Source organism: Camelus dromedarius, chromosome 1 (genome assembly GCF_036321535.1).
Source record: "Camelus dromedarius isolate mCamDro1 chromosome 1, mCamDro1.pat, whole genome shotgun sequence".
NCBI lineage: Eukaryota > Metazoa > Chordata > Mammalia > Artiodactyla > Camelidae > Camelus > Camelus dromedarius.
In genome coordinates this window covers 14,672,482-14,690,302 of record NC_087436.1, presented here as the reverse complement: position 1 = coordinate 14,690,302, position 17,821 = coordinate 14,672,482, and the positions used below count along the sequence as shown (strand labels likewise).

General features: G+C 32.7%; 1 protein-coding gene across 7 annotated transcripts in view; it reads right to left on the bottom strand.

Moving 5' to 3' along the window:
- FBXW7 (F-box and WD repeat domain containing 7) overlaps window positions 1-17,821 on the bottom strand; it is a 198,213-nt gene that overhangs the window by 50,663 nt on the left and 129,729 nt on the right. Inside the window, exon 2 of one of the 7 annotated variants that reach the window (XM_010992514.3) lies at window positions 8,995-9,172. The exons of the other annotated variants lie outside the window; for them this stretch is intronic. Coding sequence (XP_010990816.1) covers window positions 8,995-9,141 — 147 coding nt within the window. The 5' untranslated portion in view covers window positions 9,142-9,172. The remainder of the gene's footprint in view (window positions 1-8,994; window positions 9,173-17,821) is intronic. 7 annotated transcript variants of the gene reach the window in all.

Genomic DNA, 17,821 nt, shown 5'->3' with positions numbered 1-17,821 from the left:
AACAAGTTTATTTTTAGCATATTTTTTCATCTGTCTCCCATATTGCAAGTCTTAATTAATGTTGAGTTAGTTTCTATAAAACACAACTTACAAATTTAAATAGCCTTGCTCTGTGATGTTCAAATTACTAAACTATTTTGTTCAGATTGTTATCTATCAACAAAACGGATAACAATTCGTGGCAGTTATTTCTATGATGTCGTAGATTTATAAACCATGTTATAATTTGCTTTGCATTAATATCTGACAACTGAGGCACACTTCATGACAAAAACACCTAGAAAGCAACGTTATCAGCAATTAGATATTGAGGTCATCATAAATTGTGAAAACAAAGTATGAACTACGTATCTAAAACTCCAGGATTACATGGCCAAAGTTAACCCTTGAAACATTTGGAAGCTAAGGATCCACTCACTCAACAAATCCTTCCCCAGGTCAGCGCACCACAGTGCTGATGCTGGTGCCAGAAGCCCAGGTTAGAATCTTAGCTCCGGCACTTACCACCTCTAGGGCGAGTTAGTTAGCCTTCCTATATCTCTGATTCCTCATCTGTAAAATTGGGATAATACAATACAGTCTACTTCATGAGGCTATTTTAAGGATTAAATGAATTCATATATGGGAAGTACTTAGAACAGTGTCTCCCGTGTACCCCAACTTAGATTCCATTATACTATTATCCTATTTTATCATCATCAAAACATTCGCATTAACAGTTACTTTTCTGTTTCCCTAAATTAGAATCCAAGCTCCATGAGGGCATGATCTTTATCCACCTACTTCACTGTTATATCTACAGGTTCTAGAAAAGTTGTCCCAACTCTGTTCTAAGTTCTTAATATATATATTTTTGGCTGATATTACTATTAATAAATTTCATATACAGCTATAAAATGAATAATTTGCAGCAGTATAATTAATGTGAAAAAAACAAGATGTGGATCCAAGCAATAATACATGTTCCTTCTATCCATAACTTCTTTGATTATCTTCTCCGCAAGCATCCTTCATGTTTTAATTTAAAGTTACTGTGAAGCCTTCATGAGCTACTTGCATTGAGACTTGGGTGATCCTCTTATGCTCCCACAGTACTCTGTATATGGGTCCATTTAAGCAATTATCTTTTTTACTATAAAGGTTTATTTATGGTTTTACCACTAACTATAAGATTCTTAAAGGACTTTCATTTTTCACTTCTGCATATCCACAGGCGGAGGGGAAGAATCATCACCTTTTTGTTTACAGCCACTGCCTCGCACAGTACAGAAATGCCACAAGAAAATTTATGATTCATATTCTGTTTACTCATGTTTATGCATGATGCATGAAGCATTCTTAAGAAGAAACTGATAGGATCTAAAATAGAATGACCTAATTTGTGGTAACTAATTAATACTGATAAAATAAGTAGTGGCAATACATCTATTGATCTGAAAATGTCATTTTTTTTCTCAAGTTCCAATGGAATGTATGTGTGGAAAGACGGTTTAGAAAGCCACATTTTAGAGTACTCACTTAGAAAAATTCAGGTACCCTATTAAAATCACTCTCCAAACTTGATGCTCATAGCATCACCCTGTTCTTCCTTCTCTCCAAAGTACTATAATAATTTTCATTTCAGCATCTTCTGACTTTTTTGGCTACAGTAGACTCTAAAAAGTGCTATCTAAATGACTGTACCCTATGTTTGTTTCTCCTTCATTTTCAAAACTGCTAAGTAGTAATTACTTTTAAAATTAAGTGTCAAACTATATCTAAGTTTAGTTATATTTAGAAAATGAAATATTCAAAATCACAGCTGCACATTCATTTAAAAACATTTAGTAAACAAAAAATGCCATATTCTAACAGTACAAAAACTCCTGAAAGAATTTTCCACGCTTAACAAAAACTTCAACGGATTGGTCATACAAATATTTATACTTTCTCTTGCCTGTCACTGGGAATATAAAAAGATATTAAAGACAATTTCTGAAGTCTAAGAGTTTATAGCTTAATTGAGGAGACAAGACAACTACATGAAGCTGTCAAATAACACCACTGAGCGCTACGTATATGTCTAAGGGCCAAAGGTAACGGCAAAAATTACAATATGTTCCACTACTGGATGAGGACAGTAGTAGATACAGTCGGTGCCAGGAGGAAGGTTCCAACCAGAGAGATAAGCTAGACTGTGAGGTCATGGAAAGGATTTGGAGAAAGAGGCACAAATATAACCGGCAGATAACGAACACGCTGGTAAGGGGGAGGGGGACACAATGCTGGCTTTTTAAAGGCTTCGTATTTCTGTATGTTAAGGAAATATCCTTATTTCCTCCTGGCTAAGTGTTCCATAAAACAAATGCTGGGCTTCATGAAATGCTCTTTCAGGCATCAAGACATTTTGGAAAAGCAGTCTTGCTACAATTACCTTAAATGAGACTTAATCATGTCTAGACTAAAATGTAAAAATAAAAATAAAAGGTAAACCTGGATTGGAGCTAAAGGCAAAGTTATGTCAGAAATTTAAGACTAAGTCGTAGTGCTTTAAGAAATGTGCAAGTGCTTCTGGCAGCTAATTTTGCTAACGTGAAAAGTACTCCTGTAGTAGAGATTATTAATAGCAATATACTTTGGGAGAGGCTATCATTTAAACTGTACAAATATCATACGAAAACTCAGAAATGTAAAAGTATATACTAAAATGACAAAAACTGAGATAACCATAATATGCAATAAAAATTGTTCACTCAATGATAAACTATAAAACTATACTCATGGATCATTTATTTAGATAAAAACATAGACAATACTTTTAAAACTATGGGAAGACAAGAAAATTGTAGTTGAAAGTAGTACAGGTGACAGATCTATGGCAAATATTATTTTCCAGAAAGAATAAAAAAGGATCACCATGAGCAACAAATAATTTCTGGACCTATTTATATATTTTTCTAATGTTTTAAGTCTAAACATATACCATTATTTTCTCAAAGTGAAAAAAATTCCTTCAAGAAAAAATCTAGAATAATAAACATAGAAATATAATAACATAGTATCAACCAAGTAAAATCCATAGAACTTTGCCATGGTAGGAATAAATCTGCTTAGAATAAGATTTCTTTCTCTTAAAACATTAGAAGTCCCTCATGCTGGTTTTCATTTGGTACAATCTTCCTGGAAAATAATTTAGCAGCATTTCTCAAGAATCTAAAAAAAATGCATACTTCCTGACCCAATAAAATTCTATTTCTAGAAAGATATGTACAGAGATGTTAAAGATTCATGTATAAAAAAGTTCAAAGCAGGTCACTGGCCAAATCAACGAGAGGAAAATGATGATACGTTCATTTGGCAGATTATACACTTTTGAGTAACTACAGCCATGGCACACCACAATGTATTAAAAATGAATTAAAGTAACAATTTTGTTAAAAAAATCATTCACTTAAAAATTTTATTGTGGTTATTTCTGAGCAGTGGAATTACTGATAATTTAGGAAAATGTAAAGAAACATTTTTTTCTAAATCTTACATACTGAGATGTCTAATTTTTATAAAGAGAAGCAAAAGATATTAATTATTGAAAAAAATTAAAATTCTCTGTATCATCATTGAACTCAGAGAATTTAGGGGATTACCAAATTATTAAATTCAGGACGGTAATAACCCACAAATTTGCTTTACCAAGAAAAGTTTATGATGGTTTACTTTCTGAGTATATACAAAATCTTTATACAAGTGAAAATTTTATGGCTGTTGTTTTCTGATTCAAAGTCAATACAACTGTTTGGTAAAACTGGCAGACCTTTCTGAAAAGATCCCAATGGACTCATCAACAATCTACTAAAGGAGCATAATAAGATTAAAATGATATATATCTTAAACTAACTGAAGATTATACATACAAAAACAAATTACATTATTCTTGATGAGATCAACATTCTGAATATAGGATTTTAGAAATTAGTATCATTAATAATTCAACAATGAAGGAAGGACTTGAATCCAAGAAGAGTATTGAGGTAAGAGAGGTATAATGCTATTTTTAATTTTTGTCACCAAGTTCAAAAGTACTAATTGAACAAACTGATGCAGTTTGAGGATGGTTAATCTGCCAGACACCTTGTTCTGAGTTGCTGTCTGCAAACACAGACCCTGATGTGTGACAAAGATTCTCTCCTTGACCAAACTTTAGTCAGGATCCTCTGAGCTCTTTTTCAACTAGACCCTGTCCTTGGGCATGCTCTCATGAACCAAATTTTAGCAAGAATCCTGCTGAATCAGTCATGCTTGGTATCTCCCTCTCCATATCTGTTGGGTTCACTATCCTTTATCATCCCCCAGGTGACATCTGACCACCTTGGTTAAGTTCATTTAACCAGAATCTCCTCTCTACCCCAGAAGTTACCTCTTAGTAATTTTCTACCCATTGACCCCCCACTGTTCTTTGGCTATAAAGTTTCACTTTTCTTTGTTATATTAAGAGTTAAGCCCAATCTGTCTCTCCTACTGTGAACCCCCCATGTAGAGGTCCCTGTACCTATCATGACAGTCCCCCTCAATAAAGTCTGTCTTACGATTTTAACAAGGGTCATATTTTTTCTTTAGCAGGTATCATCCCTCAGCTTACAAAAAGACAACAAACATGCATACTGTCTGAATATTTCCAGTTTTTTATGACTGTAATCATTACATAATCTATGGGGTAACTTAACAAATAAAACATCTTAAAGAGATTACACAAAAAGTCCTAAATTTATAAATGTACCATGCTACCAAAAGTTATTTGTAGAATCTTCAAATGTATTTTCTCAAAGAAACAATGTCAAAAGTGATAGGCACCCAGGCTTAACCTCCACAATACTAATGTAATAGTAGTTGAAAAAAAGCTCATAAAAAAAAATACAATGGTCACAAAACATAGTAGAAAGAGAATGGCTACTATCTGCAACATTAGAGTCCTGAGGTTAAATACCAGCCTTACTATTTACCAAGAAAACTGGGGAGAGGTAACTTGTTTGAATGTTAGTTTTCTAGTCTAGTGAGTGGAGATAATACCTAACTTATAGTACTTAACAAACATTTAAATCATTTAAGAATGAATTAAAATAGACAAAATAGCTGAACAATGCCTAGAAGAGACAGCAGGTTCTTTTAAAATGACAGCAATTATTAACAGCATTATTATACTACTACTGTACATCAAGGAGGGAAATTAATAAACAGTATGTTAAAATGCTAGGGATTAGACACAAATTTTTTTCTCTACATCACTACAAAATAATTAGGAGAGAGAATGAGGGTTTTTAAAGGAAATGAAAGGCATATATGGCTCTCACAATCTATAAAACTTTACTATTAGCTGAAACTTATATTCAAGCAAAATGATACAGGCACAAGATTTACTATAGTATCATTGTAATCATAAAAGCCTATATATCACTGTTTCATAAATAAAGTTTTATTGAAATACAACCACATCCACCCACTTATTCAAGTACTGCCTACAGCTGTTTCATGCTACAATGGCAGAACTGAGTGGTTCTAACAGTGACTAGGACTAGCTGGTCTGCAAGGCCTAAAATAGTTGCTGGCCCTTTGCAGAAAACATTTGTGGACCCCTGATTTAAGCCAACCCTCAATGATAACAATACACAGGAGTAATATTAACTCAAATATTTTCTCAAATGACACAAATACTCTATTTTAATTTAATTTTCACTTTAAAGAAAAATTATTTTAAGTATGGTATTTTAAACAAAACTTGATATGAAATACAATCGCTACAAAGTTACTTCAACTATCCCAGTCATATACTTCATTACTGCCTGAGCTCTTAGGTTTCAGGTAAGTCCTTGTACCACGATGGCCCCACCTCACCTCCCTGCTACTCCCACCAGCAGTTCTACCCTGTTCTCCTAGTCAGCTGTGTTGCTGATGCTTATGCTACACAATCAGTACATGGTTCAAACCCAAGAAATATATAAGGTGCCCTAAAAAACATTATCTGTCTATAAACCAGCACAATCAAGCAGACATCTTTAAAAGCCCTATATAAACCACTAGTTGTATGTCATTTGGAAATTTCTACCAAAATATGAACATTGAAGGATAACTTTGTGAGAATATTTTAAATGTTTAAAAGTCTCCAAACAAAACCAAAATGACTTAATAAATGAGGTTTAAGCATTGAAGTAAATTCTTTAACACACTACTATTAATCATAAAGTACATTCCTTCTCTTATTACTAGAAAGAAAAAATGCTGTAGGATAAGCTATGAAATTCCATCAAGATGTACCCTTACTTATGTGTTTAAAATGTAGAATAATGACGTACCTTAGGATTTAGGAAATACAGTATTATCCTAATTAGCTATTTCAACTTCAAAGAAAAATAAAACAATTTTCCAGTGATTTTATGTAAGTGAGTTCCTATAAATCTTCTCTTCCTCTAAAGGACAATCAGTTCTTTTAGAATAAAGTTATATACTCAACAAGTATTCTCAAATATTCCTGAAACTAAGAATTACCTATAGGACTTATATATCTCTGATGAGAAACCAAAATAATCCACATGCTAATAACATAGACTACCAGGACTAATATTATACTTAACAGTGAAGTAAATAAATTTCCTGAAAACATTTGAAGAGCTACAAACTGAAGTTGTAGTTATAACAACCATTTTACAGAATTTTTCAAAATTTTCAAAATTATTTCATTGTGTAACATTAAATGGATCAACCCCTATGATGGATGGAGAGGCAATAACACGTTTTTCAAATTTTAATAGGTCAAGACTACATACAGTCTTGTGAGAGATCACTATATATTAGCTCACTACTTGGTAGGGAAAAAATGGCCTAAAAAATAGAGAAGTCTGTATACTTCGTTGTCAGTGTGTAACAGTCTGACTCAAACAAGCTAAACATGCCTAATGTGAAAGGCATATTAGATATTAGATACAAAATATGATTAACTACATATCACACAAAAAAAGTCTTCTTTAAATCTTTGATAAAAATGCACTAAAAATGTCTAACTAACATTACCAAAGGAAGGTTAGTAAATTAAATAACAAAGAGCATGTGAATCAATTTAAAGCTACCTAAATTAACCAGCTGCAAAAAGGAGGGGAGAGGATATAATTACACTATCCCTCTAACATTTCTAGTAGTCAGAGTCAATGAGTTATGCAATAGTAAAGTATTGGCAGGCAGTCTAAAACTCAATGTGTTAATTTTATTTTTTAACTATCTTCCCACAAACGTTCTAGTTTGAATTTTATTTTTTCAAATATTATTACATTGCATTAATATATTATTATATTACATTATTATCAATGCAAGGCTATAATTTAATATAACAGTAACTTAGAAAAGTCAAACTGAACAGTGACCCTAGGAAGCCCTGAGGGAAAGCCTTGAAGTTCTCTATTAATTTTTCTCATAGAATCTGCTCCTGAGCCTTTTAAGTTTCATGTAGTTGTTAAAAAGATGAAGACAGAAAACATACATAATCTACCATGTACTGTACTTAAGGCCATCAGAGATATTCAATAAGAAAGAACAAAATTATCTTGAGTGTTAGTATCTTAACTCTTTAATTAAAAAAAATCTACATTTCTTTTCCTTAATTCAAAAATTTACTTCTATTGGTATTTTCTTTCATAGAAGTATTAAAACAATAAATTAGTTTAGTAATGACTTTAAAGCTACTAGAGGCCTCTGTGTAAATGCTTAAATCAGAGCACAGACCTCATTCAGAAGTTAGAAAAGTGACAAAGTGAAAGAAGACAAAATAAAAGAAACACTTATTGAAAACATAGTAAAGAAGAAAATAGGAGTGTGACAGAGATACTTATATTCTATTTTCAATGTTGAAACTGTATTACATTTAAAACTCACTCAAAATGTATTCAACATGGCCACCACTCATTTAGAGTAGAAGCAGAAACAATTCAAAAAGAACTAAGGTAACTAGAAAACATATTTTCACAAAAGCTATTTAAGTCCCAGCAAATAGAAGATTCTCTTTACTAAGGAGGAGGAAGATTTCTTAGGAGTTAGAGAGTTAGGAGTTAACCTACTTGATTAATAGAATGTTTCCCTTTTAGTTAAAAAAAAAAAAAAAGCAAGGGGGTGGGGAATTAAAAAGGGAACTAAAACACTAATAGCACTGATATATGCAAATACTCAGTCTCCAACAGGTTTTTTATTTTATATTTTTTTGGTTTAGTGTGTTCAGGATACTAAACACATTTAAGATCTAAAAATATATCGCTTTAGCTAGTAATTCAAAATGGCAATACCAAGTAACTCAGAAAATATAACAAAACTGTTAATATTAACAAGGTCAAAACTTGGTGGGGAGTAGGAGAATGTCATCCTGAAAAACATTCAATAGATCATAACCTGATTACAGATAAGCACGAGTTCTCCAAAATGTTTGTTAGTTCAGGATTGTCTATATATAAACTGATTCGTAACTGCCACACAATAGCATGCTATTTTTATTTTGTATAACAGCAAAAGTAATATCTCTATTAAGTCTGAATTTAAGAAATAGTGATTTGAAAATATTACAGTTTAAAGTACCAGATAAACTCTTGAAAAAAGAGCTAAATGTTGCAATTCCCACGCATAAGGACAGTACCATCAGCTTTTTTGCTTTTACCACAAAATAAAAACCACGAATTTGGGTGTTTAGTATTTGCCAACATATTTCAAAACCTACTTTTTACATTTGCCAACTTTAAGTAAGTTTAAAGAATTCTAATATCATAAAAATAAATGAAAGAGACAAAAAGGTGAATTGGGTAACCTTGCCCTCAAGGTTCTCTGTCATATTATTAAAACTATCATTTAGATAAGTTTTCACTGGCTATATAATGCACTGATAGTTTCTGTTGTAAGCAGCAATTGAAAGTTGAAGCATTTCTCCACCAAAGGAGGCAGAAGCAGTTCATTTAAATAAAGATTTCCATTTTTCAAACGTGTGAGACTTACCCGTCTTCGACAAAAAGGGAGGCCTTGGGCAATGATGCTAATGCTAAATATCTTCATCACAGTTTGATGTGGTAGAGGCTCTTTTGCACTTTTAAGATCAACAGGAACCAAGCCATGGTTTAGAGTAGCTTTTCCCGGTTTTGACATTTTAAAATTCCTCTTGGCTGATGATTACTCTCTACATGTAATACAGGCACATTACTAAAAACTCTAACCACCAAAATAAAATACAACTTCCGAATTAAAAAAAAAAAAAAAGGCTGAGAACCCAAGGCCTGCTGCTTTTGTCTTTCAACCTTCTCCTACCAAGTGTCCTGACCTGTCTGAGGCTTGGTGAAGTGCAAACTATCCTAGAATAGCCAGGAATTATAAACTACTGAAGTGAAGCTCCTGCTCCTGCCAGTCAGACAGCTGGTGAGCCTCCCATGCACAGTCAGTAATGTGAATACAACCACAGCAGGGCTGGGCTGTAGGGTCCCTCTGAAAACTTCTCCAGTGACTAACCTAGGTACTCCCTAGAAAGTGAAAGTAAAGTTTTCTTTAGCAAATTACAAAAGATAAATATTGTATTTTCTCTTGAATATCTTATTAAGTTTTGCTTACCCAAATATCAGCATTAACATTTTAGGTAAGTTTTGAATTGTACTTTAAATTTAAGGGCAGTGTTTATGCATGTCCTCCAAATATACATATGTATTTATTCTATCTCAGATATATTCAGAATGAGCACTGTATCTTCCAGTGTTTGTCTTAAGCATGCTCTTTCCCTCTTCGATACATATCATTCTTTATCTTATACTAAGACATAATCTACTCTAGCTCTTTATAGCTGTTAATACACACTTCAGATTAATTTTACCAGGAGACATTTTAGTTGTCTGCAAATTCCAGTTCAATCTCTATAATTCTGAAACACTTAGTAATTCCACTTAAAAGTATTAACTGTCATGTGACCGACTAAATATATTTAAAAACCCAAGTATTTATAAAGACAACCTGTGATGGAAAGTAATTATAATAAAATGAGTAATAAGTAATCAGTTCCTCACAAATCTGTAGGGCCTGATTTCTCTTAACAGTCAGGTACCTCTTCCTAAAACATGCAGAGGGAATGTGGTGTACAATCCACTCCTCAAGAACTTTCAATGGTTCCCCGATGCCTAAGACAAAGTTTGGAGATGAAGACACTCCTCAAAGTGGCCCTAACCTCAACTTGTCAGTATTATCTCAAATATTTCCTTAAATTAACTACTTATGCCAGTGTTAACTCATCTTTATGCTACATTTCATATTCAAATCCAAGAAGTGGACTGTTATAAAGGTAAGAAAAAAAGCCTAGTGTGAGAATTGACAGAAGTTTTAACAGATGATAGATAATAGATGTGAACTATCCATTCACAATGTTCAGGTAGTTGATTCTCCTTCCATTCTATTTTCTTCTTCCAATAGGTAGTCACTTCACTTATCTCTTCTTCCAATAGCTTTTATGGACTGTTATAGTGGGAATTTAGAATGTGATATGAAGAGAATTACAAAGAAGAATGTCAGAAATGGGCGTACTTTTTTGACTTTGGAGAGATATGTCTTACTAAAGTGGGTTACTAGGAAATCAATCCACACAGAAGAAATACCCCAAGTCCTACCATAATGCTACTTTTTAAAAGTTCACCTCTCTCTGATACCACAATTTAAAATGTAGTCAAAAATGCAGTTATTAGCAGAGGTGACATTTTTAGTTACACAAAAGTAAACAACTGAATTTCTCCAAAGAAGATATATAAATGATCAATATGCACACATAAAGATGCTCAGTATCACTACTCATTAGGGAAATGCAAATCAAAACCAGAACCACAATGCATACCTATTAATATGGCTATTATTTAAACACACACACAGAGAAAAATAAGCATTGGCAGAGATGGAGAGAAACTAGAACCCTTGTGCACTGTTGGTGGGAATGCAAAATGGATGTAGCTACTATGGAAAATATAGTTCCCTCAAAAAAATTACTACATGATCCAGCAATTCCACTTTTGGGTATACAACCAAAAGAACTGAAAGAAGGGCTCACACACACAGATATTTGTATAACCATGTTCAAAGCAGCATTATTCACAATAGTCAAGAAATGGAAACAACCTAAGTAACCAGTGATGGAAAAAAATGTGGTACATACATACAGTGGGATATTATTCAGCCTAAAAAGGAAGGAAATTCTGACACAACGTGGATGAACCTTAAAGACATAATGCTAAGTGTAATAAGTTAGTCAAAAAAGGATAAATTTTGTATGATTTCACCTATATGAGGTACCTAGAGTAGTTAAATTTATAGACAGAAAGTAGAATGATGGTTGCCAGGAGCTAGAGGGAGAAAGGAATGAGGAGTTAGTGCTTAATGGGTACAGAATTTCTGCTGGAAAAGAAAAAATTTCTGGAGACAGTGGTAATGGTTGCACAACATTGTGAATATACTTAACATCACTGAATTATACACTTAAACATGATTAAAATAGTAAATTTTATGTTATAGGTATTTAATTATAATAAAAATTGTTTCAATAAAAAAAATAAACAACTAAGAATACAACCATAACCACTGAAAAAAAATAAATAACAGAGATCTAGGCATAGAAGAGAGGGTACCAGAAATCTTGTAAGCAAAAGGTGAGACTGGTCTAAGATAAGCACATCTATGGCCCCACTAGACTACTTACTACCTGGCAGAATTAATGTCTCTAGCCTCATTCTAGTCTCAGCATCTCCTCTGATGCTCATTTTCTTTCTTTTCTTTTTTCTTCCTTCCTTCCTTCCCTCCCTCCCTTCCTTCCTTCCTTCTTCCTTTCCTTTCCTTTCCTCCCCTCCCCTCCCCTCCTCTCCTTTCTTTTTTTTTTTGGGGGGGGTGGGGTGGGATATTTAGGCTTACTTATTTATTTAATGGAGGTACTGGGGATTGAACCCAGGACCTGGTGCATGCTAAGCATGTACTTTACCACTTGAGCAATACCTCCCCACCTCACTTTATTTCTTAACACAAGTCTAATCTTTTTTTGTGTGTATAACATAACCTTCAGTCATACTGTGTCTTTTTCTCCTTATTAGAAAAATCCCTTTGTTGAAGTAGCTCCTGTGGAATGCCCCCTCCCCAAATTACTATCAGTGCCTACCTACCTTGTTAATATTTCATATAGTGTTATATAGCCTGACATTCTTTGTTCTCAAAAAATTTGTCTCAGTGATATTCATTAACCCCCCAAAATTCATTTCTTGGAACAACACAGAAGATCTAATTTAAACTAAGTGTTATTCCAACACGGAAAAATTAGAAGAGTGTACTACATTCCGCAAGTTTAACATACTCATTCTGCAGAGAAAAATGAATCAAACAGATCAACTCCAAATTTAACTTTCACTTAATTCATTGATTAATAAAGATAATCATACTGAAAATTATAATTTTTCACTTTTATATTTAAAAGCCCTCAGAGAACTTTATTATCACATGTATTTACATGCAGATAGTTTAAAGATAGGGAAGATATGAATCTCTCTAATCTTCTTGGAGTCTGATCCTAAAAGGGACTCGTGGAGGGGAGCTGGAATTAATAAAAAATTTGGACTGGGAAAACCAGAACTAAAATAAACAGTGTTCATTTTACTGTTTCTAAGAGGGCAGAAATTATTATGAAGTAAAACTAGTTTTTCATTTTCAAGAAATTACTTACAATAATAACAGGAGTAAAGATTAAGGCTATTTTATCTATCAAACGTTGTGCTTTACACTTAGATACCAAGGTTTAATAAACACAAGCAGTGATAGTCTAATCCAACTCTTTTTAAATCGGTAAATAGCTGCCCTCAACTGGATAGTACAGAGCACTGCACCTCAAGCAAACACAATATTGAAATTACGCGTCTACAAAAATACACTTTGGTAAAAATAAGACATTGTTAAGTCATTGAGCAGAGTACTAATTTCCAAACTATTAAGTTTCATCTTTTTTTTCTGAGGATTCAAGTTAACAATAATTCTAAAGCAATGTTCTTAATCAACATGGAAACATTCAAAATACAAAATCTTCAAATACAGAAGAAAACCCTAGTAAATGAGGGAAATTATAGTCAATGTGTAGGAGAATCCCCACTGTTAATATTTTAAAATGCAGCTAGCTCCTTGTGTTTAGGAAAAAAAACAAAGTCTTAGTCTTATTTATCCTTTTAAAAATACGTAAGATAGTCTCAATTATTAACTCCCTTCCCAAACTGAGACTTTTCAAAACAGACAAGCTCTTTTAAGATGGTATCAGTAAGTATTAAGGAAGTATGATACAGTAGGTTGGAATATTGACGCTGGAGTCGAACTGCCATAGTCCAAAGCTGGTTCTAGCACTTATTAGTTGTATGATGTTAAATTAATGCCTCTGTGCCTCAATTTCCTCTATATAGAACTTACCTCACAAGATTGTTATGAAGATCAAATTGGTTAATGTAAGTGAAACACATAGAACAATATTTCACATCTAGTAAGTGCTCAATATTGCTAGCTGCCATTACTAACACTGTAAAAAAAAAAAAAAGTCACGTAGAGCTTTGTAGATTACATTTCAATTAAAAAAAAAAGTCCCTAAGAAAGCAAGCAAAGCTTCTAAAATCTACCTGTCATAACTTTGGAGTAGAACATTATAAAACATAATCACAAGTTTTAGAAGTTTAGACTTCCACAATTCTGTCAAAATTCTATCTAAAAATTAAGCAGTAGCAACTCAGTTGTTGTGTCTTGGCATTTTAAGATTCCAGACATCACTGATTATCCACCCAAGAAGAACTCAGCATTAGGGAATTTGTGGTAAAGAGAAGATCTCAATACAAGATATTTTGCCTACTTATCACTTTCTGTATCAGAAGTTTTCAAAGTCTAACATAAAAACTTTTGAAAGTGAGAGTACTAGCATATGCCATTTAAATTCAGTATCATGCACTACTTCTGTGAATTTAAGCAATAAATGACTTACTCTTCTATAGAAACAGAAAAATTATAGATGCTAAAAATTATACCACTACGTAAGTGACATAAATCAGAATCAATATCTTTTTGAGATGAGAATATGGTATTACAAAGCATACTCATTTATTCAGGGACATTGAGTGAGACAGATTATTCTCTGTATCTAAATCACTGTTTTCAGTCTTTCCTTACACCTTAGATACCAGAATGTTATTTTTAGGAGACACTTAAATGCTCGAAGTGTTCACTAAGAAAAGATTACAAATTCCAATTACAGTGTACTTAAGATATTATATCCACATAAACATTTAGTGGGTCACAACTTATTACTGTACTGCTTGCTAATTTTCTTTATCCAGGGACCTAGGGTAGCCCCTAACTACTTAAAAGAAATTAGTTTGGGTTCTGAAACAGAACATACAGTTTACACAAGCGCTATAAAAATGTGACCTGGTAACTAGACATTTGCAAAATAAAAGCATTACATATATCTATATATATGCAACATTTTCGAAAGTAAAATGCTGCCAATATCAGGTTACATAAAGTATTGTACCTGCTTTGATTTATATAATCAAAGTCTGACTGCTAGACATTTAGGTTATTTCCAAATTCTGCTGGAAAATTCCAGTTATTTTAAAATAACTAGCTGAAAATAAAGTCATAAGTTAAAAAGTAAACTATATAAAAGCCAACCAAAAAAGCCTTTAAAAATGATAATGAAACAGTACACTAGAAACACTATGACTCAAAACCCCCAACTATTTATTAACTTATTTACAACTAAATTTATTTACAATTAAATTATTCTTGACTAAACTGTTAGCTCAATCAACTTTCAGCCAGATTACCTGGAGTTAATACTCCACGTAAGCTTACTGGTATACAAAAAATACTAGGTGAATTTTAAGTTCTAGTTTCAGCTCTACCACTAACCAGTGACCTTAGGTAAGTCTCTTAAGTTGTCTCAGATTTTGGATTTCTAGAATGAGGAATGAGGATGTTGGATCAAATGAAAAAGAATGAAGTTCCTTGCAGCTTTAAGAATACAGCACAGTTCTAATAGCACCAAGTACACCGCCAGAATTCTTGTAATGTGGTGGGTTGTCAATTTGGTGAGCCTTTCTTTATTATAGTTTAGTAAGTAGCTACAGTTTTACAAAATATATCTATAAATAAAATTCACTGATTCCATTCTCTTATGTGTTTATCTTCTAAAAACAGGCATCTAACCTTGTATTGTGAATACGTATTTGTGTTATATAATAAGAAAAGATTTTCAATGACACAAGTTACAGGCATAATTTTTTAAAATATGATATTAAATATGAAATTCAAGAAAAAATATCAGAATTTTTCTGATTACATATTATTCTATAATATTTTTAATGTATTTCTCCTTTCCTACTTACTATAAGTGGCATAAACAGTGACATAGAGAGTATATTTGATTTTGTTTTTAATGAGTAAACTTTGGGTTTTATTTCCATATTTGTGTCTCAGGATTTTAATTGTTAATATTAAAAATGATACTTTTCCTCATTCTTTCATTAAGCATTTAAAGAAATATTTGTGATAAAACAAAAATCCAACTATTGCATTGAGTTTTTTAAGTATTTCAAAAATGCCCAGTATGAAGTCCTCAATAACTATAACATAACTTGTCTCAAGATTAAGTTTAACTCTTACAGTCTGTGCTGGGTTACCCCAGCTGTTAAATTGGTCTTTCACAGCTGCTCCTCAAGAATTTAGCAGATGATTATTATAGTTACACCTTTAAGTCAACTATGACAAAAATGACATAGTAATTACAGGTATTTCAGTCATGCAAAAGCCTCATGTGATGACAGAGTGATTTAAAAGCAACTTAATTTCCCACAATTCTCCAAATAAAATTTAAGTGTAAGAAAGAAGACAAAAATTTTTTTAATATCAGTTGTTTAAGGTCCATGATTTAAATTACTTTTATGAAGAAACTTAAGCATAAAAGTGTCATTAACCTTTCAGTTAAACTAAATATAATTTATCATTTATTTTTCCTATAAAAATTCTGAAGAGTGTTGTAGGCCAGGGAGTAATAAATAAGGACATAATACTAATAATTATTTTAAAGCACAGTAAGTAATGTAGGTGGTTTTTTCTAAGTTTAAAAAAACTAAGCTATAATGCAGGAAGGTCACCAAATTGATGGCTTAATACTTTGTAGGAATTTATCCTATGAAAAATAAAATGGAAATATAAGATATTTGACAGTGTTAACAATTAAAGAAGCAAAATAGTAAGGAGGGGGGAGATAATCATGTTTCCCCACTGTTGAGAGTTTCTGATGCAATTTTAAGTAAAAATTAATTATTTTGAGTGAGATGAATTCCACAACTTCAATTATATAATTTTCAGTAACATGCTATTAAAACGTGTGAGACTTAACAGTATTCACTGAATAAATTATACATTATAAATATTCACTTGTCAGTACTCACCTCAGCATCAAATTTAAGAACAGAATTAACTTTATGCATAGAAAATACTTTAATATGGAATTTAGCTATAGAAAATACATATTTAGGGTCTCACTCTTGGATGAGCTGACAATTGATAGCCCTGGCCTTTTTACACTGTGAAAAGTACATAATTCAACAAAATACATCATCTGATATGTATCATTATTAATTTCATAGCTGAAGTTTAAATTAAACTGACAGTCTAAGTTTTTATTCTTCCAATAAATAAAACACTATTTATCAAGAAAGATTAAAAACAAAGACAAACAAAACTCAATCCCTATAACCCTTGATTATGCCTGAAACAGAAAGATCTAGGGATGGAAGGAGAAAGCCAGGGATGCTAGGAGACTGACTACCAGAGATCAACAGGAGATGTAAAGAGATATAAAGGACGTCTGCAGCTACAGAGCTCAGAAAAAATACACATTATTTCAGATTGGTACAATGACGTGAGGGAAGGATTAAACACGGACAGAGTTCCTAGTAGATCATGCTTTTTATTTCACTTAAATGTCATGACAAGGCTGTGAAGTATCACTATCCAACATTTTATAGACAAGGAAACTGAGGTTCAGAAAGGTTTAAAAATTTGCCCAAGGTAACACAGCTGCCAGGCAGTGGAGCTGATTTTTTTACCCTAGTATATCTAATTCCTGATTTGTAATAGAACATATATTCTATTCTATAGAATGTTAGGCCTAACCTAGTTGTATTACTTTCTAAATCTAGTTGTTTGGAGATTCACTTTTTATTACGTATGTTTCAGATATGTAAGTTTGCTAGGATAACAGAAATAAAGTACTACATAAGGGGTGTGTGTGTGTGTGTGTGTGTGTGTGTGTGTGTGTGTGTTTGTGTGTGTGTAAATGGGATCTGTTTTAATGAGCTTGATTTTCCTCTACAAATGAAAACAAAAACAGTTCTAAGAGCAAAGATGTCATGACCTCCTATAGTGAGCTGTATTTCTCAAAGATGGTCACAGCAATATCCCCCATCTTCGCATGCTCTTCTTACAATGTACTACGACACTCCTTTCAACCAAGACAGAAGGTGATTTCCTAGGCTAAGTCATAAAAAGGAGATTCCGTTTCCACCTTGCCTGCTGGAATACTTACAAGGTAGCTCTGTTGTAAGTAGTGTGATTGCCCTGAGGCCATTATGCTGTGAAGAAGCCCAAACTAGCCCAGGTTAAAAAAAGACCTTATCTGGATGAGTCCTGAGACTCTATTAAGAGTGAGATTCTTGGCTAGCCCTCAGCTGTTCTAGACCCCTGCTGTTCCACCTCCAATCACCATCTGACTGCAACCCTGAATCAA